We start from the raw sequence: 22,967 nt of genomic DNA, 5'->3' as shown, positions 1-22,967 counted from the left end.
GCGCCCAGAGTGAGTCAAGGACGCAACCCCTCTTCCAAGTTAGGAGGAAGAAGGGTTACAATTCTATCGAGCTATTAAATTCTTTGACACAAACCTTGACGGAAATGATACTTAAAGGTGCTAACACGTAACGAACTTATTTAATAACTGTAGTAATATGTGATTGAACTTTTATTGTACTATTATTTGTATTTGAGCGCGCTTAGGAACATGTATCTGTCTATTCATACCATACGCGCATTTATTGTGAATTGTTATGATGTTTACCCACAGTTATGTGTAATACAAAATTATATTTTTTTCTTAAGTTCTTATATCATTACGACACACCTCTCTTTCGCCATTGGTAATCTCAGAGTACGTTTCTTAATTCTTTTTTTTTATAATTTACAGGAATTTCTTTCTCTATTATTATTATTATTCTGAGAGTTCTTATTGGAGTGAGGTTGGGAGTACAGTAGGCTTGCTCCAACCTCGCTTCAAGATGTTCCAGCCCCAGCTAAGTTTTCAACTTTCAAGAAGCTGTTCCACGAAAACTTTAATCTGAGACGAAAGAAGCTAAAATGGATTGTTGCAATGTGTGTGATAGTTTGCATGAACAAATTAATACTGGAGTCAGCAATGAAGAGAAACTACAATTGCCAGAGAAACAAAGGATGAATTGGGAAAAAGCAGAAACAGCAAGGAATCAAATCAAAGAAGACCTGCAGAAAGCAAAGGATGAAAATACATAAGAAGTATTTACATTTGACCTTGAGAAGACACTTCCCTTTCCTAGACTACCAACAAACGTAATGTTTTACAAACGTCAGCTATGGCTCTATAACTGTGTAATTCACACAGGAAAGAAGAATGAAGCACACTTTTATGTGTGGACTGAGGATACCGCTGGAAGAGGTGTTCAAGAGATTGGGTCATGCCTCAAAAAACATTGTGAAATGAACTTGGAACCTGGAATTAAGGAGCTTATACTATGGTCCGACTCTTGCGGCGGACAAAATCGCAACATAAAGGTAGTTCTCATGTTAAAGTCTATTTTGCAAAGTCACCCAACACTTCAGTAGGTTACAATGAAATTTCTTCTTCCGGGACATTCATTCCTGCCCAATGACACAGATTTTTATTTTCTGATGTAGAATGTGCACTAAAACTTCAACAGCGATTATTCACTCCACAAGACTACATCTTTGTCATGAAAAATTGCAGGAAGAGGAAGCCTATTTTTGTTCAGCATATGAATAAAGAAGATTTTGTTGGCTGTAGCAAAATTGAAAATGCAATAGTGAATCGCAAGATTGACATCGACAAAGAAAAAGTGAGTTGTTGAACACCAGGGAAATATCTATGAAGAAGTCTGAACCATTCCTCTTTCACATGAAAACTGAGTTTACAACAAATGCTCAAACTGTGAACATACAGAAAATATCAGTTGGTCGCCGTTCAGAGTCAATTTTTTGTAGTGCACATCTTGTACCACTGTGGCCAAGTGGGAAGCCAGTATCTCTACCAAAACTCCAGGACATCAAATCGATTATGCATTTCATTCCCCAAGATGTTAAGCAGATGTGCGAAGTGCTTATCGGCAAGGAAAATGTGTTAGATGATGTTGAAGGTTATAATGCTCAGTTAGACTTTGATGTTGAAGAATATTAATATGTTTCAGCGTGCACATTTTCACGAGAGATGTTTCATACTGGCCAGCAATTAGTATCATGTAAATATTAATTTGTTCTTGTGAATTAAGTTTTGTATTGCACTATGTAACAAATAATTATTATTTTCCTTCATACTTATTGAAGTGTATATGTGTATTGCAACAAAGAACCAAACCACATGGATCTGGGTAATCTGTAAATTATCTCCAAACCCAAAAAATCAACAAAGAACCATCCGACATTTTCATAAATTGTAAATACTATTGGGACTTTAAGAATAAACTGGGAGCCATGTTTGACAAAAACCATCATACTAATTAAATAGAAACTTCATGCATCAACTAAAGTATTGCACAGAATTTACTGTCGAAGCTTTTACTAGAACGCATTTTTCTCAATTTATTGCTCTTGTGGGTTGGTTCTTTGTTGCATAACACCGTCCATCTTACCTCCAGTTCTAGTAGATTCTAAGTACGCATTTTTCTTCCTAGAATAAAATTTACCCTTTTTACACTCCTTAAGGGTTGAATTTTGCTAAATGGTAAAAAATTTGTTATAGTTTTTTTTTTTTTTGTATTTTCATTATGAATACCCAATATATTATCTTAAGCTTGATTAGATTCATAGATATTAGTAATTATTTCAAAACGAAATTTTCTGTTTCTTCCCTTTATAAATGGAATTCTGTAATTATTTATTGCCTAATTTTTAAGGTAGCCAAAGATGTCACTTATAATAAAGGTACATCAAAATACATCATGTTCTCTTTGGATAATGCTGGAGCAAACACAAACATACAAACAGAGAAACAAATAAATTGACAAAACTTTAAAAAAAATCTATTGGTTTGTTTGAGTTCTAAACATTGTTAAAAGCCATTATCAATCATATTTTTCATAATTACATTTAATGTACAAAAATTTTACCTATTACACTTTTGTTATTACTATAGATATAGGACAAATGATGAATGATGGATGAAATGATGTTTAAATGCAGAAATCTGGTTAATATGTCATATTTTTTTCAGAATACATTAAAACTGTTGCCCAGTTTCCAGACTGCACTCGAAAGTGCAACTTAAAGCTTGCTACATTGACCATAACGAAATACGTGTGACTCTTTGTTTATAAACACTACAATTTTCAAAACTTTCCTCTAAAACACCTGGCAAAATAAACCAGAATTATATGTAGTTGAAAATCTTGACAAAAATTTAGTTGAGATTTTTACGCGTGGGTAACTTAACTTTATTTCAATAACAGCAAAGCAATAATTTACAAAACATTATTTATTGATTTTATTTTTTTAATAGGAATAAATTAATTTCAAAAATCGTACACTGGCTGATTTCTCGCTGTGAACATCATATCTTTATAAGAGTTTAAATGGTTGCCAGAAATGTTTTCTCGGTTCCGCTTGTAGCTCTGTGCGACGTGGAAAATTCTTGTTCTTCATTGCGATAGTTTCTCAAGCAGTTTATCACAGTCACAGTTTCCTTTGCAACTTCCATGCGCAATTCCCTATTTACAAGATCCGTATTATGATGTATCACAAAACATGAGTTGAGACAGTTTATTGAAGACGAGCGGGAGTGACGAGTGAGAGGGGCGAGACTAGGCCGCGGGCTTGTCCTCCTCCGGGCCGCTCACCACTCTCTTCAGGAAGGCTGCAAGCAGAGAGGCGCGCGTCACTCGCTGCGCACTACTCACTACTGCAGTACACCACTCTAACACTGCAGTACACGGCTCGTGGCCAGAACTACTTCTGGCTGAGAGCACGAGAACCATTATAGTCATTTATAATGTGTTAGGACAATATCTTCTACCACGCACATAAATCTGTTATTAATCCCATCTTTTTAAATTCAAACATGCTGGACTTAGGACCTTCCTCTCGGTTTGCGTGTCTGTGACTGATCAGCCGTTAGGTGTCAAACAATCTAAGGACGATTATAGCGCATTTACGCAATTAAAAAACATAATTGGGCCTTATACAGTTTTTTAAAACATATTTACCTTTCCAGGTGTATAGAGAAGACACTTGCCAACTCTTAGCTGAACTGACACGCCAAACACTGGCCAACTTGCAGCTGAACTGTCAAACCCGACCCTGGCTAACTTGCTGCTGAACTGTAACACCCAATATTTGCCAACTTGCAGTTGAACTGTCACACCTAACACTTGCTAACTTGCAGCTGAACTGTCACCCCCAACACTGGCTAACTTGCAGCTAAACTGTAACACACAATCCTGGCTAACTTGCAGCTGAACTGTCACACCTAACACTAATCAACTAGCAGCTGAACTACCACACCCAAAACAGGCCAACTCGCAGCTTAACTGTAACACACAAACTGACCAACTAGCAGCTGAACTGTCACACCCAACACTGGCTAACTCGCAGCTGAACTGTCACACCTAACATTTGCTAACTTGCAGCTTAACTGTCACACCAACCCTGGCTAACTTGCAGCTGAACTGTCACCCCCAACACTGGCTAACTTTCAGCTGAACTGTTACACCCAACACTTGCCAACTCGTAGCTGAACTGTCACCCAACACTGGCCCACTTTCAGTTGAATTGTCACACTCAACATTTGCCAAATTGCAGCTGAACTGCCACACCTCACACTTGCCAACATGCAGCTGAACTGTTACACACAACACTTGCCAAAATGCAGCTGAACTATCACACCCAAAACTTGCCAACTCACAGCTCAACTGTCACACCCAACACTGGCTAACTCGCAGCTGAACTGTCACACCTAACACTTGCCAACTTGCAGCTGAACTGTCACACCCATCACTTGCCAAATCGCACCTATAAAGACATCGCGAGCATTTCACCAACACGCACAATGTTTTATTTTAGCTTGTTCTACCAATTATTTATGTTTTAACAATGAAATACCATCGTAATAAGTTTTTATATTTTTTAAAATAAATTGTTCAATGGCAGAATAATATTCACTTTCATTCTCTTCTCTTACTTAAAAAATCTGTATTTTAACAATAGTAACATATTGTATTTTAAAAACCATTGATTTAATATTAGTTAACATTGAAAGCAACCTAGCATTTGTTATTTTAGTAATAAGGTTAGTTACAATTGCCGTAACGTTCATTTTTGTTACAAGCTAAACCCAACATATTGAAATATTGTTATTGACATGATTTTGATGTACATGGTTTAATTCATGGTAAATTCACTTGTAAAAAATTAAACACATTCTTCTCCGTAATATTTGCCAGGACACTTATACTAAGGCATATATTACTCGAAACATTGTGGCATAACGGCAGCCATATGATCCACTACGTTGGATTTTATTTTTGTTTGCTGAGTACGCTAGTGTCGATTGCTATTTTGCTTCATTTTTTTACCTGCTAGAGTGCACAGCTGTCAATCACCAGATTGTCAGATATCATAGCATACGTAATGCTGTCATCCATCTTAACAGCCATCTTAGAAATCCGTTTTTATCAGTCAGAAAATTATTAAAAATTTCTTTGAGATATTTGAGCGTTTGCAATACTTGGTTAAATACTTGGTAAGTGCAAAATTTAAGTTTTAAAGTATTATTTAAAATTATTTTTATTATTACTTTTTGAAAAAAAATTGTCTATCATCCTTACTATGACCAACCAATATATACAAGACTAATTTCTGACTGAATAAATATGTTACTAATCAACGCCTAAGATGTATGTCTATTCAGTGCACCCTATGACTACTAAAGTGCGAAACACAACCTGAAACTTTGCCATGACCTTGTTTTGAACTGGCCTACATTCCGAAGATGTTCGTGTTGTTAGCAGCCTAGCTGACATCAGCCACACACTGCCTGAAGCCCGGCGGCGGGAGTGCGCACGAGAAGAAAGGAGTAAAGCGTTAGTGCAGCGGACGTGTTGACATCTCGCCCTCGCCAGAGAGTCGGGCGGAATTAGCGCAGCGTAGCGGCAACTCCAGTCAGTGTGTTAGAGACGGCAGTGACCCCACAGAAACGCTTCATACTTACGATGACCTGCGAGGTCTCATAACCATACTGTGTACTTGTGTCTTCTGATAGCTTAACGAGTCCGTTATGACATCACTCTTTTGAGGAAGGCTGAAAAATGCAACAACATGTCACCAAAATAATACCACGTGAACAATGTTAGAATTGAAGGCCTGTTGACAAAGGTCTCCTATAGACAAATAATATGTCTCGTGGGACATATTTGTTCATCGGTTCTTGAAGATCTGAACACTGTATTTATGTAGTAGTTAGTGCTACAAGGCTAAGTTTACATTCACACCATGAGGAGCGTTATTTTCTACTTTGCTCGATCCATACAATGCAGCTAGATTATTGCAAGACAACTATAACTGTTGCAGCACTGTGACCTCTATGACCAGCTCCTAGCTGCAATTGTATCTCCTTGCAATTACTGTCTCCCCCCCCCCCCTCTCCACAACATGCATTACGACAACTTGGGTCGTTGTAGCGTAGTCCTCAGTGCTTTGTTGTGGCACCACGTAATTATATATTAATTACATTACTGTTGGTATCTACAATTATAAAGGCTCTGATGGAGAAATATAATTTTTGTTTAGTGTACATAAGTTACATAATTCGGCTAGTGTATTGGTAAAATATTTGCAACGAAAGGAACGCAATGAATTATTGTAAATGCTCTGGTGTCACAACTTTATAATGCTCTTCACTTGCAAGGCAGAACATAATTGAAACTAGAAGTGCCGTGTGTTGAAGTTATCACTGAGTGAGACTGCAGTCATTACGGAACTGCTTCGTACAAGTGCTGTGTGTTGGCCTGTGTTCGCAACATCCAATATTTACTTAGCTAGTTGGAGTGAAGTTTCAAAAGGGATCTAAGGAAACTCTGAACATACGAGACGTGGGCTGCCTCAGAAACTGTACATTTGAGTGGAAAAATTATTTGAAGTGAATATGTAGGAACATTATTTCAGTTATAATTTACAGGACTTCCAAACATTTCGAACTAAACCGTACAAATATCATGCTATATTTGACTTATTTAGCTATTTCGTTTCAAACTCACACATAGTTTTCATGATCCCGCTAACATTATAGTTTTGAACTAACTAATTTTAACTCTAACTTTCTCTTACCAAGTAAGGAATCTGATTTTCAGTAAAGAGGTTCTGCTTCTTAAAAAAGTTAGGAAGGCCAATTTATCCAGGAATATGTAGACCTACGCCTACAGTAGCATAACAAAATTCTTTAAAATATTACAATAGTAAAACTGGAGTAAATTGAGGTAAAAAGATTGTATGTAAAAATGTATTGAGATATATTTATATATTTTACCTGTTTTCTGTATTATCAAAATATATCTTAAAATTTAATAAATGCATTACAACTTAAAGGATATGATAATCTATTCTTTTGTTTAAAAAAAGTTTATAGAAATATTTTAGGGGGTATATTTATGCCAACTGTAAGGAAGGTTTAAGTAAAAAAGCCACTCATTTAATTTATTTACTACTGTATATTGAGAACGCCAATTCACTGTATGGCTAGTTTAAATTTGCATAAATTGTATTATTAAGTGTATTTATCAAACCTGTGTGACTTTTGTATATTTTTAGAACCATATGAAACATTTCATTTTCAAAACCTAAAAAAAAATTTTAATTTCAAATTACTCAAATAACCTCACTTTGCAATGCCATAATATAATAGGAATTTTTACCCGTACCTGGGCAACACCAGTATTATTTCGAGTATTTGTTATTAATGTAAATATAAACTTTATAGAATAGTTACGACTGAACCAGTCAGTTTATTCATAAAACATTTCTAATTTACAAAAATGTTAATCAGTTTGCCCATTACAGACAAGATGTCAGTACGATCTCCGCAGTCTGTTGTAAAGTTTTCAGGACTCGAAATGCGTGTTCATGTGTTGTTTTTTAAACGAACTCCATACTCGACATAAAAACCATATATATATACATGATGTCCGTGAAAGACCGCACTTTTTTTTGATAAGATAGAGAATACATATCTGAGACAGGAAGTCTTTACCGATTTTTGATCTGACCCATAAGTAATTAGTAATTAACTAAAATAGTTAACTAATGATGAGCGCGCTCTAAGAGAAAGAAGAAGAGTGGGGGGACTGTGCTTACCGGAGAGAGAGAGAGAGAGAGAGAGAGAGAGAGAGAGAGAGAGAGAGAAGCGCGAGGTACTACTGCTTACTGTCTCTCACGGCGCGCCAATAGTATAAGGGGGCATGTGCGCGCTCATCATTGGTTAACTATTTTAATTAATTACTAATTACCAATTACCTATGGGTCAGATCAAAAATCGGCAAAGACTTCCTGTCTCAGAAATTTATTTTCTATCTGATCCAAAAAAAAAACGTGCGGTCTTTCACGGACAACCTATATATTGGAAACTATAACTCGGCCAAGATAACAATGTATCTCGAAAGAATGCGGTCGCGCGCGAGAGAGACAGAGTAAGTAGCTGACCTGGCCAATCGGTGACGAGCAGCAGGTGGCGAGCCGGCTATCGCCAAGTACAGTCAGCGATGCGTGACAAGTGAACACGTCATTTCATCCGGTGTGGTTAACGTGTGAGTTCGCGAATTGGAATGTAAGGTTGCTGCTTGCGTTATCAACTATCGAGTGGAATATATGCATTAATAACGTTATACAAAAATGGCATCATCTAGGATAACGCGTCCGACTATTCATAATCAAGCACGTGAAATTATAGGAAATGTTATTTCATATTTTGATGCAGAGAAGCTTGCTGGAAAACACGCACATCCCATCGAAAATGCTACAAAACGAGCTGCAGCTGCGACTGGAAAATCTGTGGGAACAATATGCAAAATACGTAAGGAAATGAGCATAGCAAAACTAACAGATACACGAGTATCTACACCGGGCAAACAACGGAAGACAAGCCGTAAAAAAATTTTCTGGATGATTTTGATTTGTGTGTTGTTCGACGTACAGTTCAAAACTTTTATGCCTATCGAAAGGAAGTGCCAACATTGAAGAAATTACTGCATGTATTGCGGAAAGAAATCGATTTTGCTGGCAGTAGAGAAACGTTGCGGAAAATATTAAAACAGGTTGGCTTCCGATTTAAGAAATGCAAAGACAAGAGACTAGTATTGATGGAAAGGACAGATATTGTCGCTTGTAGGGGAAGGTATTTGCGACGAATGAGGGAAAATGACAGTTTAGGTGAGAATAAATTACCAGTTTTATATTTTGATGAAACATGGATACATGCAGCATACACTGTGAGCAAATGCTGGCAAGATCCAGATACGCAGGGTGTACTTAAGAACGACAGAGCAGCACACAGATGGATTATTGTGCACGCTGGTTCGGTTTCGGGTTTTGTTCCTGGCGCATTCTTCATCTTCAAATCCAAATGTAAAAGCGGAGATTATCACGATGAGATGAATTATGATAACTTTTCCAAGTGGGTACTTGAATGACTTATACCTAATCTTCCCACACATTGTATTGTTGTAATGGATAATGCATCCTACCATTCAGTGCAGATTAATAAAGCGCCGACTGTGGCATCGCGCAAGGCGCAAATTCAAGAGTGGCTGAATAGCAACAACATTGCTTATGAAGAAGACATGACAAAGTCAGAATTACTTAACATCGTCAAGTGCCAACGCCCGTCTCCGAAATATCGTGTGGACGACATCCTTGAAAGACATGGTCATGAAGTAGTCAGGTTGCCACCGTATCATTGTAATATATCTGGAACATTGTGAAATCTCGTGTGTCGGACAAAAACGTTTCACAAAAAGCCGACCATATACAATTGTTGACAGAAGAAGCCATTAACAGCATTTGTGAAAACGACTGGACGGCAGCTGTGTCACATGTTAAACGAGAAGAAGAGGAGTACTGGAAAAACGACCACTGCATTGAAGAGGAAATGGAAAAATTTATAATACGTCTAGACGGTGACAGTGAAAGTGAAAGCGATGTTTGTGAAGATACTGACAGTTCCAGTGATGACAGTGGTGGAATATCCTCGGATGGTGCACTTTCAGGCTTCGAGTGTCTGAACTAGGCAGTTGTAAGTACAAGTGTATTAATTAAACATCTTTGTTGTGCTATGAGTGCGTTAGATGTAAATGGTAGGCCAGATGCCATTCCATTTGTATTTATATGTTCAACAATCAGCAATTGTCTACTTGTTATGTTTCTGGACCAGTTGCTGTTTGCATGTAACCTGAAGGTACCTATATTCTAATTCTGCGGATGTGTATGCTATAACAAACGTATTTCACTTGAATATGTAGGAAATAGGTGGAACGAATCGTGAAATCAGCTAATATAGTGGCTGTGTTATTGACGTAGGTCCACAACAGTTTTCACTGAGTGTGCCACTCCCGCCTGTAGTGTGTTACTCAGGGAGGGGACTGGAGGAGGTGTCACGACACTTCCCCTCACGGGATACATTGTTAGCTTGGGGGCGTTATATTGGCCAATAGTCATAATGTAGGCTGGTGTTGGAGTGTATCCCAACAGTAGCACACCGAGCGAGCAGCTCGAGAGGTAAGCAGTGTGTGTTCACGGCCCGGGCCCAGCAGGGGCGACACATGTCGGTGCTCCACGGAGACTGTCCACAGAGTGTACGAGTGTACTCACGAGCGTAGGGAATGAAGCCGTCGTCATCCTCGGTGTCGCAGCAGTCCTTGAGGATGGTCTCCACCTCCGGGTCGCTGAGTCGCTCCCCTGCAACCAGCAGCGTCATCTCCTTACCCTAGGTGGACTCGCCGACACGTGCAGTCAGGTCGGAGGTCGCCACGAGGGGATGGCTGCGGGATTCAGCATTCGACTAAAGTTAGTATTTGAACACGCAGTAATTGACCGACGCCATGTCGTCGACGGCCGAGGCTGCAGAGTCGCTCTCTCGAGCGAGTCCCTGTGTCAAGTGTGACACAGTTCTTCCGAACCCACTGCAACCGTTAACATTATCAACTTATCTGAATGATCAACAATTATTTTTAGAGATTACGAGTAGAAAATTGGTTTTGTAACCCATTAAAATTGTACTTACATAAAATATATGAAGTCTTAACAGAGTGATGGTTGCAAGTTGCAAGTTGAGAAACTCAAGTTTGTGAACTTTAAGCAACGTCTCCTGTCAGAAAGCACGTAAAGTGTTGCGTTTTATTAAAATTTAGTAGTTAATATCTGAGCGTCGTTAGTTGCGCAACTGCTCTACTTTTTATTACTAGTTCGCTGAAACACAAATACAAACCAGCTTTAAAATCTATGAGGTTGTAACTATAAATTAATATTTTTTAGAGTGACTATAAATTTTACAAAATCAAGAAAATTTGGGTGTGCAATGAATTTGAGTGCACTCGAACATGCGAGCGATATATAAATTTTGATAATTAAATAAAATAAATAAAACCCTTTGTCTCGGTATGCCACGTTTATTTCAAGGGAAACATCAGCGTCTGAAATAATTATTTTGAACTAATGAGGCAGAAAATCCTTTCGAAATGAATTAATTTAAATTTGTAAAGTTACTAAAGAATCTTATTTAGAATTACGTCATTTAGTAAATAATTTTTTTTAATGTACATACATGCAGTCATATATATTATTTATATAGTTGATAATTTTCAATGGTCTAAGTTTACTAAAAAGAAAATTGGTAATAATATTGATATATTTGAAATTTTGTTATGCATTTTTGTGGTAAAACATGCTAGCGTATTTATGGTTAAACACTTATTAGTTGTTTGGTGACGTAACAAGAATATTACAAGCTCAATGCATGAATTTAAGTTTGTGAAACATATTTATTGTCTTTTACAAAAAATACAATTTGGTCAGAATTTAATTTTTACTTTGTATAGCCAAATTCACATACTTCGTGTTTGCTTAGTTTAGCCGAATAAACTGTTTGTATTAACACTGGGTCTAGGGGATTTAATAATTTAGTATTGGGCACAATTCAAATATTTAAAAGACGTTTCCGTTTAAGCTTTTTGAAACATGAACCGGGTGTTTCTAGCGCGGGAGTTCAAGAGAACAGTTTTCCTTTGTCAGAGACAATCGTGTTAGTGTTTCGTCGAAAAGTTGGATTATTGTAAAAATTATTCAACCAAAAATAAATTCATAAAGGTATTTCAATTACTCAGCTTTAAAATCTAGGAACAACTGAATATTATTGACATAATCAAAGAATATTTAGTCATACTAGTTGTGTATACTATATTAACCATATGACGACGGTTATACCGACGAAGGTTTCTGCACATTTGAGTGAGCATGAACTATATCAGTATTGCTATGATGTTGTGTTTTCAGTGCTAGAAGCCATGCAGTCCGCAGCATGTTGCTGAATTAGCGAAGTCTGAGATGCAGAGGTTCTGGAGAGCCAGCAATGACGTGGTAGAATTAGCTCTGTGATATCGAACTCTTGGATCACAAAGGACTGGTGGGGTGAAGTGCATCCTGTCAAAGGAGAACGAGGCATCTTCCACGCCTGCGAGTCAGACTTCCTGCGCATCAGTTGGCGCCTGACGTATAGGCCACCCGACGTGCGGGAGTGAAACAAGTGTTCCGCTGCATAAGAAACCCTCCAGTGTCAGGAAGAGGTCATAGGAAGTCAGCCCTTTTAGGTGTAGGACAGCTCGGCCACTCACCCAGGGACAGCAATGCCACTCACCCAGGGACAGCAGTGCCACTCACTCAGAGACAGCAGCATGTGGGACAGCTCGACCACTCACCCAGGGACAGCAGTGCCACTCACCCAGGGAAAGCAGCGTGTGGGACGGCTCGGCCACTCACCCAGGGACAGCAGTTCCACTCACCCAGGGACAGCTCGGTCACTCACCCAGGGACAGCAGCGTGTGGGACGGCTCGGCCACTCACCCAGGGACAGCAGCGTGTGGGACGGCTCGACCACTCACCCAGGGACAGCAGTGCCACTCGCCCAGGGACAGCAGTGCCACTCACCCAGGGACAGCAGTGCCACTCACCCAGGGACAGCAGTGCCACTCACCCAGGGACAGCAGCGTGTGGGACATCTCGGCCACTCACCCAGGGACAGCAGCGTGATGGTCAGCTCAGCAACTCACCCAGGTACAGCAGTGTGAGGGACAGCTCGACCACTCAACCAGGGACAGCAGTGTGAGGGACATCTCGACCACTCACCCAGGGACAGCTCGACCACTCACCCAGGGACAGCTCAGCCACTCACCCAGGGACAGCAGTGCCACTCACCCAGATACAACAGCGTGAGGGACAGCTCAGCCACTCACCCAGAGACAGCAGTGCCACTCACCCAGGGACAGCAGTGTGTGGGACAGCTCGACCACTCACCCAGCGACAGCAGCGTGTGGGACAGCTCGGCCAGCAGCATCTTTCCGTCCTCCTGCTTGTCGTACAGCTTGAGGCACTCGAGGAAGTCCTCGTAGCAGCCCACCTCCTTCTCCTTCTTGGCCTGGCTGTAGATGGGCAGGAACTCGTCCGCCTTCAGCTTCTTCTCGTCTGCGCATGCGCACTCGTGCCTTCCTTCCACACTTCACTGCCATCTCTCTCAACTTTATACTTATAACCATTCTCGATTATTAATTCATTTTTTAAATGATCACCGAATTCGGCAGATATGTTCAACTGGAAATGTAATGGTTTTAGGAGACGAGGAGAGCGGACTCACTCTTCTTCTTGGTGCCGCCCAGCTTCTCGACCAGCGCCAGGGTGGGGTTGAGCCCCAGGGCGCGCAGCATGTCGCCCACGTGGATGGCGTCCACGGTGCCGCAGCCCTCGAAGTCGTAGATGGAGAAGGCGAACTGCGCCCCTGCACACGGCGCCGCGCCCTTAGCTTGCACTGCGGCTCTTACCACGTTCTACCACGTTCTACCACATTCTACCACGTTCTACCACATTCTACCACATTCTACCACATTCTACCACATTCTACCACATTCTACCACATTCACAGCAGGGCTGCGGGAAGTCGCTTTACGGACGAGCATTTTACGTGATAACGTCATAAGAAAACATTCATGAAAAATTGCATACTTTTTAATTTTCAAATATTATTTACAGTTCTTGCAAATTTTATTTAAATAATTTGTTTAAATATTATCACGAACAATTAGTTAAAAAGCCCGCTTTAACCTGTTTGATATTATGGAAGATTTTCTCGCATGGTGGTTGGCCGGTTCTTGCATGCTCGGCTCAGGCGGAACGTGACAATCTTTTCGTGCGTGCAGCCGGCGTTCATCGATTTTTAAGACGTTATCATGTCAAAAAATCGGAACTACTATTTTCATAATGTTGAACGCTAGTATCTATAACAAATTGTGTTAGCAAGTGGTAGACAAATGAGAACCAAGTTTGGTTCGTTTGACAAAAACGTTTCTGCATCTGTATTTTTTTTATGGAATAAAGTTTAACTTAATATTTTTATCTCCTCCCCTTCTGGCTATATAAAAAATAGTGAATGTGGTTCTTTTTTTAAAAATATTTATTTTACAGGATATTAATAAATTTTTCTCTCATATTTTAATTCTAGCTTTATAAAAAATCTCAAAATTTATATACTGTATTTTACAGTTCAAGCTATTGAAATAAAAATAATTTAAGTTAAAACAATTAATAATATAATGTAAATTAATTTATTAATGTTTTTTTCACAGTAAATATCTAAAATTGGATTGGAATCCATGGTTTTAAATTAAAATTATTTCTGCATCTGATAAATATTTTTGAATTTATAGATGGGCACTTGTTTCAAAAACTATGGCAAAACTACTTAATGCCAATTTTGTTTAAATTTATTTACTATAATTTCATAAAATATTTTATAGGGATCTTTAATTATTTGACAAATGATATTTATGTTTCTGGATTTATAACTGAAAAAAGTATTTAAGGCTATACCTAAATATATATTTTTTCTCAAATTTCCAACTCTCTATAGAGTTCGACCTGTAGAAGACCTTACGGAACGGTTATATATACTGCAAATATTAGTGAACATATAATTTCACCGGACCTTAATGGTACGAATACAGATACAAAATATTCAATAAGTGTGGGCTAAAGAATATGACTTTTAATGAGCATAGTGAGAAAGTGTAAGAATATAACGATAAAAAACCCCACAAATGATGACAGCACAAAAATATTGAACCCAAAATAATTCAGCACAACAGTAGAAACGAGACAAAAACACGACAAAACGTAAATACGAAACAAACACAATGGTTTTTCCAAAACAGAAACATTATATTCTGTTTTGGAAAACTATTGTGTTTGTTTCGTTTTTTCGTTTTGTCGTGTTTTTTTGTCTCGTTTCAACCTTTGTGCTGAATTTTTTTTTTTTGGGTTCAATATTTTTGTGTCATCATTTGTGGTTTTTTTTTCGTTCTCCTAGTACATTTTTCTTTGTTTTTCTTTGTTTGTTGACCATATTCCTGTTACGGAATATTTTGTGGTGTTTTATATCCTGTTGACAACAGCAATTGTTTGCTTAATTTGTGTTTTTTGTCTTTTGGGTATTTTTATTTATTTATTCATTATTATTTATTTATTTATTATTATTTAATTTTTAGTTTTTAGTTTTCTTCTACAGAAAAAGTGCTTTGCAATGGCGTATGTCCAAAAACTTACATCAAGTCATGCACTCCCATTGCACAAATCTTTCAAAGATAATGTAACATTAATATTTTTACAGGTGCGGTAAATATATTCGAATTACAGTTAGACGTCTGTAACTATTCTTTTTTTGTTTTACAGTAAAATAGTGGTAAAATCTTTTTAATTTCTTCGGTAATAAATCAAAGTGTGCCCATTATGGCGCTGTGATATGGAAAAAAAAAACTACTAACGGGGCTTTGGGAAAATAGTAGTACCTAAATATATATATATATTTATTTTAATAATATAATTCAATTCATAAGTAAGTTCAACTTTACACCGTAAGCGTAGACACAAATAATGACTTATGTCAGCATAAAAAAAGAAAAACAAGTAAATGACTGCCTAAATTCTAATATTCGACCAGATAGTGGTTAGTGACAAGTGCAGACCGCAGGAAGCTGGTGTGACCGTCACAGCTCCGAGCTGCGCGATTAGCGGGTCCGGGTTCGAGTCCAGAGCTCGGCATCAAGCATGGTGGCCCCGTACCCTCACTTCAAACAAACTGCAACTGAGTTACATCACTGGTGAGAACACTCTGGTTGTTAACGATAACAAACCAGCTCCGGTGTCGTCTGTGGTGTTTCAGGCTCCGCGCTACGGCCCAGTATACACTGCGCAGTTAGTAAGCTGCAGCTGTACACGTGTACAGCTGGACACGAGGACACGAGACGAAGAGCTGAAGGCAGCTACATTGTCCGGGTCACGTGATGCAACCCCTTCCCCCCTCCCCCGCGCAGGATAGCTCGCACTGCGGCAACAGCGCGCGCCTTATAAGCCCGCGAGTATTTCAGTCGCTCCCAGAATACCCCGCGCTGCGGCCTCGGGCTAAATGTCTGCGACCCCCACCCAGCCCAGGGTGGCCGCTAGTCAGCGCAGTACGCACTTGCTCAGTGGCAAACTGCAGCCAACTGAATATAAATAAATCTTGAAATATTGTTGAAAAATATTTCAATCTACGATTCATATTTAACATAGTTTTTATATGAAACCAGCTATTCAATAACTTTTTTTAATTCAGTAGTGGAAATGGAACCAACTACAAAATACATATTTATTTATCTATAGATATATAAGTGTTGATCCAATTATAATTTCACTCAAAATTTTATTCTGTGAATGAAACATCAGTTGTCTTCGCTACCACTATCGCCACTATCACCACTCCTAGCACAATACACCAAGTTCTAGCACAGTACACCAAATACTATCACAGTACAACAAATACTAGCACAGTACACCAAGTACTAGCATAGGACAGTCCTGACGGTACTTGTGAAGCTTATTAAGCTTTAGTTGTGTTTTATACCTGATTCAGACATTTTTGGACATCGGTTGTCAATTAAAATGATTTGGAAGTTAAGACAAGGTGAAATTAACAATAGATAAACTTGCAAACAAACATCTGACCATAAACATTTACAATAGACATATAAAATGTATTTTAAATTATTTCAAATGACAATTTAAAAGATGAGACCAATGTCTTGATAAAATATATCTTTATTTGGTTCACATATGCAAAAAAAAATACATAAAATATCATCGAAATTAAAATTATTTTATTAAATTTTACGGATTTGTTTATTAACATTCGTGTCGCTGAATGTAATGTATTAGATGCAAAAATTATATAACAAGGAAAGCATATTTATGCATATAATGAAATATTAGAAGTTATTATCATAAAAATATTATGCATAGTTTAGAGATTCGCGTTATTTATTAGGCATCATTCTATATTTATATGAATTAGTTCGGTTGTTGTTATACGAAGATAAAAATTAATATAAAAAATACTTGAAACAAACTGCTGTGATTTAATTATAATAATGTTGTTCATACAATAATTATTATAAATGTGGCAAACTATTTTAAACTACTGCTCGTTATAAGCAATAGGTCAAATATAATTAGAGAGCTACGAAGAATATCTCAAGTACTTTAAAGTATCATACTTAAATACCAATATATAACATTAAATCGCACCTGTGTTTCCGTACCATGTGCGTCTCTGCCTGAGGACGGGAGCAGATAGCAGTTCCCGAAACGTCGCTTGTTTCTGTTTAGGTAAAACTATTGTATTTGTTTGTTTTTTCGTTTTGTCATGTTTTTTGTCTCGCTTCAACTGTTGTGCTGAATTATTTTGGGTTCAATATTTTTGTGTTGTCATCATTTGTGGGGATTTTTTCGTTCTCTTAGTACATTTTTCTTTGTTTTTTCTTTGTTTGCTGACCATATTCCTGTTTCGGAATATTTTGTGGTGTTCATATCCTTGTTGATAACAGCAATTGTTTGCTTAATTTTGTGTGTTTTTTGTATCTTTTTTTGAGTATTTTTATTTTTATTTATTTATTTTATTTATTAGTTTTTCTTCAACAGAAAAAGTTCTTAGCAATGGCGTATGTCCAAAAACTTACATCAAGTCAATATAAATAAAACCTAGTATGATAAACTATATTGGGTCTTAACGAAACTTAACCATGTGCTATAATTATTTATTTCTGTTTTCAATATTCAATATTCCAGTATAATAGTAACAATTGCATAATTTCTCAATTATAAGATCGCGTTGAGATAATTGTGGCAGAAGCCACGTGTTCTGATAATCATAACAACATGTTTCGCACTAGTGCTCGGCGCTAACACGTAAAATCCGCTCAGAATCTCGGAAGAAAAGTAAGACGAGTCACCCTCGTCTAGAGCACATTGTGCATCCGCGCTCCCAGCACTTGGGTATACACCAGAGTGAATAACAGTCGAGACAACCTAGAGCAGCTGGGGCATATTGTTGTGCTAGTGCTGCTTTAAACACATGGGTATACACCAGTGTGCATAACAGTCGAGACAACCTAGAGCAGCTGGGGCATATTGTTGTGCTAGTGCTGCTTTAAACACGTGGGTATACACCAGTGTGCATAACAGTCAAGACAACCTATAACAATATGTAAGATAACTATCGTACCAGTGATTATCATAGGCTTTATCAGAATGTTTTATTTTATCAAATCTTTTACATTAGTTTTGGTCTCAGTGCTTCATCGCAATCTTTGATCTTGCCAGCTTTATATAATTCATTAGTGTGTTTGTTCTTGTCACCAGCTTCAGTCACTGTCACCATAATCGCATAAGTCAGTTTCTTCATATGGAATACCAATAGAATTCGAAATCGTTGACGCCGAAGCTCCTTCAATGTCTAAAAGCTTCCTTTTTAAGGTTGCATCATTATTCCAAAGAATGGAGGATGCTTTATATGGGTTAGAATGTTTTCTCACTTTTCATGCTAATAATACTTCCACCTATTTAAGTTTTCTTTAAACTGTCAGCATCCTATAATTTAAGTTCTTCGTCGAGATCATAATCACATTAAAGATAATAAAAAATATTGTCGTCATACAGCACACTCTGCCTTAGTGTACCTTCCTTATGGAGGTTCTCTATTTTGTAAGTTGGCTTACCTTTACAAATTCAGCAATGTATTTTTTAACTACCAATTCGTGGAAACAGCCTGCTACATCGATCACAGCTTAACATTTTGCGTAGAGGCTTCTTAACACAATCATTTTTCTCGTGACGACAAGCATTCCTTTTCAGGACAAACACATTTCTGCAGTAACCACGACAGTGTTTAACCGATACAGCTACAGGCATCGAACCAGGATCGATGTTAGCTTCAGCGACTAATACCGGATGCAAACTGTGAGTTTAAAATTGGAACATTCAGTTAATAGCTTTTGTAATATTTCATCAGCGAGAGTTTGTGACACCAACTTGTATTTTCGGCAGAATTCTAAATTTTAATTTTTTAAAAATTATGTCGCCAGTTATTTTTTGCTGCAAGAACTTAATATTTTTCTGCCTCCTGTACACTGCCATTTAATCTTTGTCAGGCCAGTCTCCCCAATCTTTCCCAGCATTAGATCTAATTTTGCCAAGTATCTAATGTCTCTGCAAGTGCGATCGTCTTATCCCCGCCTTGGTGCACTTCCATCGCCTGTAATTCTCCTCCGAGCCGTGACAAGAAGTGCTATGTCCTGCAAGCTATTATAGCAACTAGGTTCTCAGAGCCAGCTTTACGCGAGCGATTTCAGGTACACCCGCAGCTCTTCTTAAACACCTCCCCATCACGCTTCAGGCCTCTGCAGCGAGTGCTTCCCACTGGCTGCAGCACTTTCCCCCCCCCCCTTCAGCCTTTCCAGGGAACTAGTCCTAGTTCAATGGCTGGCCATCTACCCCAGTCCAATCTCCAGGACACCTGTCAGTCTCCAACTGTATCGCATCTGCCCTCTAGTGGCAGAGTTGCGAGTTATTTCCCCTCGGTGATTGAACGCCCGCTAAACACCTGCCCCCTAGCACCTCACGCAACAAACAGTGCCCGGTAGTTCATTTCCAAGCCACCAGAGTGCTGCACTAGTCCCCTCCATAAGACCAATGCTTTAGCAGTCACCTCGTAAGTCCCTCAGTAGGTTGTGCTAACATCGGCCAGTACCACCAACATCGAGATATCGAAGCAGTATTTCTCGACCACCCCCTCGGAAATCTTCGGAACATTTCGGTCTGGAAGCCGAAGTCTCCTCCCTTTCTTTTGATTGACTTCGTCTTTTTAATTACGAGTCGCTGCCGCCCCGAAGTTACTTCGTGCCACGAGAGCAGACGGACCACACCGCATCGTCGGCGAGCCGCACATCAAGACTTCAGTCCGGTCGTTGTTCAAATATGTAGTCAACTAGGCAAGGGATGTGGTCTCTACAACCTTTTAGTAATTAGTTATTAGTCAGTCTGTGTACCTCATAGAAGTAGTTTTCTATCTTTTTAAATCATTGTAACGTCCGCGTGTTCGCGAGCTCCGCACCCTGGCTGACGCTTGAAGCAATCTCCCTGTAAGACAGGGTCCAAGGGCCGGATGCGGACCTAACACCTCCCTCGAGTCCTTCCTCCAGCAAGCAGGACGACTAGGGCGCCCTGACGCCTCGTTAGCAGCTCACTTCTGCCAGCGAGCGTCAAACCTCCAGTCCTTCAGCTGGTTTTATGTCTTCTGTATAAACATTAAATCATGACATTGAAAAGATCGGAACACCAGACATTTTTCTTTCGAGACTTTAATTGCTCTAAGTGCCAACTCTGAGGAGATTGCTCAGTCGAACCTGTTTACTGTTTCTGATTCTATTTTAATTATTATCTTTGAAAGCTTTGTGCAATGGGAGTGCATGACTTGATGTAAGCTTTTGGACATTCACCATTGCTATGCACATGTATGTCTGTAGCAGAAAACTACAAAAAACACAAATGACAAAAAACACAAATAAAGCAAAAAAAGCAAAAAAAAATGCTGTTGTCAGGTTATAAACATCACACAATACTCCAGAACAGGAATATGCTCCCACAAATGATAACAGCACAAAAATACCGGTCCCGAAAAATTCAGCAAAACAGTTGAAATGAGACAAAAACACAGCAAAACGAAAAGACGAAACAAACACAATAGTTTTCCAAAAATAGAAGAGAACGAAAAAAAAACCAAAAATGATGACAGCACAAAAATATTGAACCCAAAAAAAATTTTCTTCTACAGACATACATGTGCATAGCAATGGCGTATGTCCAAAAGCTTACATCAAGTTATTTTAATTATGTGCAATGAAACTAAATGGTAATTTTTTTTGGGTTCAAAATTTTTGTGCTGTCATCATTTGTGTTTTTTTTTTTTTTTTTCGTTCTCTTCTGTTTTTGGAAAACTATTGTGTTTGTTTCGTCTTTTCGTTTTGCTGTGTTTTTGTCTCGTTTCAACTGTGATGCTGAATTTTTGGGACCGGTAGTTTTGTGTTGTCATCATTTGTGGGTTTTTTTTCGATTTGTTAGTCCATTTTTCTTTGTTTTTCTTTGTTTGTTCAGCATATTCCTTTTTTTGGAGTATTGTGTGGTGTTTATATCCTGACAACAGCCATTTTTTGCTTTTATTGCTTTATTTGTGTTTTTTGTAGTTTTCTTATACAGACATACATGTGCAAAGCAATGGCGTATGTCCAAAAGCTTACATCAAGTTATTTTAATTATGTGCTATGAAACTTAATGGTAATTTTCTAATTATGGCTGGCCCATTCTTTAGATAATGTAATTTTAAATCAATGTACATATAATTTAATTATTTTAATATAATTGTCAATCAATTTATCAAATGTACAATTTTAATGTAAAAGTAATTAAAAGTTAAATAAACATAGAGGTAATTATATCTAGACAAAATCATTTGAGTTATTATTTTGCCTTTTGAAAATAAAAGATCCACCAGTTACACAAGTTATCAAGAGAGAGTGAAGTGTAAAAAGTTAATTTGAAATTTTAAAATACTCATAGACAAGTAGTTCTGCTTTTCAACTAGATTTGTTGCTACATGTTGCGTGCAGGTAAATATTATTTATTTTGCATGTGGCATGGAGGTTGCTGAAACACGATCGTAAGAGAAGGGGACACCGAGGAGAAGGGATGATACTGATATCTAAAGGCATATTTTTTGACTATGTAATGGATATTTTTTCTGTTTTAATTCTTTCTGCCTTATAAAAATATTGTAAGTGCTGATTTAGTAACAGAAAATCACTAATCAAATGTAACTCTGAATAAAACTGCATGCCTCAATAGGTAAAAAAAAATTCCTCATGCAGAGAAAGATTTCTCATAAGTAACCAGAATCACTCGGGGAACATCAGCAGAAGTCGCATCAGGAATAACCAGGAGGACACGGACGAGACCAACAGAAGCATTACCTGAATTACCAGAAAAACTTGGAGAAACCAACAAAATATTAACAGGAAAAATCAGAAACATGTGGAAATAGCCAACAAAATATGGAGATGAATAATCAGGAGCACACAGACAAAACTAACACCCATTTTCCAAAATCAATATCAGTGAATCACAATAAAAATAATAAATATATAAAAATAAAATAGTATAAAAATATTACAATTAATTACAAAAATTCTGGTTTAGCTAGAACTCTATCCTTGCAGAACAAAGAAGCTTCGAAGTCATCGGTTTATAATTCTTACAGTAATCCAGGTGAAGACGCTGACTTCTACGGTGTTGGTGACAGTGATTCTGAAACTAAGTTTTCCAATCTTTGCTTTATGTCTACAAACTTGGACTGCGAGATTTTTTGACAAAATCCAAACACACAATTGCGTACAACAGCTTGTTCAATCTGTTTATTTTATCACCACGCTATCGATCCCGGGATCCAAACAACCATTAAAGAAAATATATGTCCGTGGCCACTTACTTGCCATCCTCAGTTCTGCTCCTTCCTATGTATTGTTTGTCCATTGCGTGATTTGTGTGGTCATTACATGTGTACTGTGTTCAGTGCATGTCCAGTGTGTGTACACTGCATCTCCAGTGTTTGTACTGTGTGTCCATTGTATGTCCTGAAAGTGTACTGTGTGTCTATTGTGTGACCTGTGTGTGTACTCTGTGTTCATTGCATATGTACTGTGTGTTTATTGCATGTCCAGTGTGTGTACTATGTGTCCATTGTGTGTATTGTGTGTTCATTGCATATGTACTGTCTTTTATTGCATGTACAATGTGTGTACTATGTGTCCATTGTGTGTGCTGTGTGTATTG

At 38.1% G+C, this 22,967-nt stretch overlaps 1 protein-coding gene across 3 annotated transcripts in view; it reads right to left on the bottom strand.

The window, feature by feature from the left end:
• Window positions 1–2,881: 2,881 nt before the first annotated feature.
• The window catches only part of LOC134533331 (myosin light chain 1), a 32,299-nt gene continuing 12,213 nt past the window's right edge, over window positions 2,882–22,967 (bottom strand). Inside the window, exons 3-6 of one of the 3 annotated variants that reach the window (XM_063370844.1) lie at window positions 13,357–13,497; window positions 13,020–13,187; window positions 10,323–10,409; window positions 2,882–3,324 (exon numbers count right to left, since the gene is read on the bottom strand). In XM_063370844.1, coding sequence (XP_063226914.1) covers window positions 3,272–3,324; window positions 10,323–10,409; window positions 13,020–13,187; window positions 13,357–13,497 — 449 coding nt within the window. In that variant the 3' untranslated portion in view covers window positions 2,882–3,271. Of the gene's footprint in view, window positions 3,325–5,676; window positions 5,767–8,903; window positions 10,410–13,019; window positions 13,188–13,356; window positions 13,498–22,967 lie in introns of those variants that run through there. The other 2 variants (XM_063370845.1, XM_063370843.1) reach the window with 2 other exon arrangements.

This window comes from Bacillus rossius, chromosome 6 (assembly GCF_032445375.1).
Source record: "Bacillus rossius redtenbacheri isolate Brsri chromosome 6, Brsri_v3, whole genome shotgun sequence".
Taxonomy (NCBI): domain Eukaryota; kingdom Metazoa; phylum Arthropoda; class Insecta; order Phasmatodea; family Bacillidae; genus Bacillus; species Bacillus rossius.
Note: the sequence above shows the minus strand (reverse complement) of the source record. Positions and strands in the feature narration are given on the sequence as shown.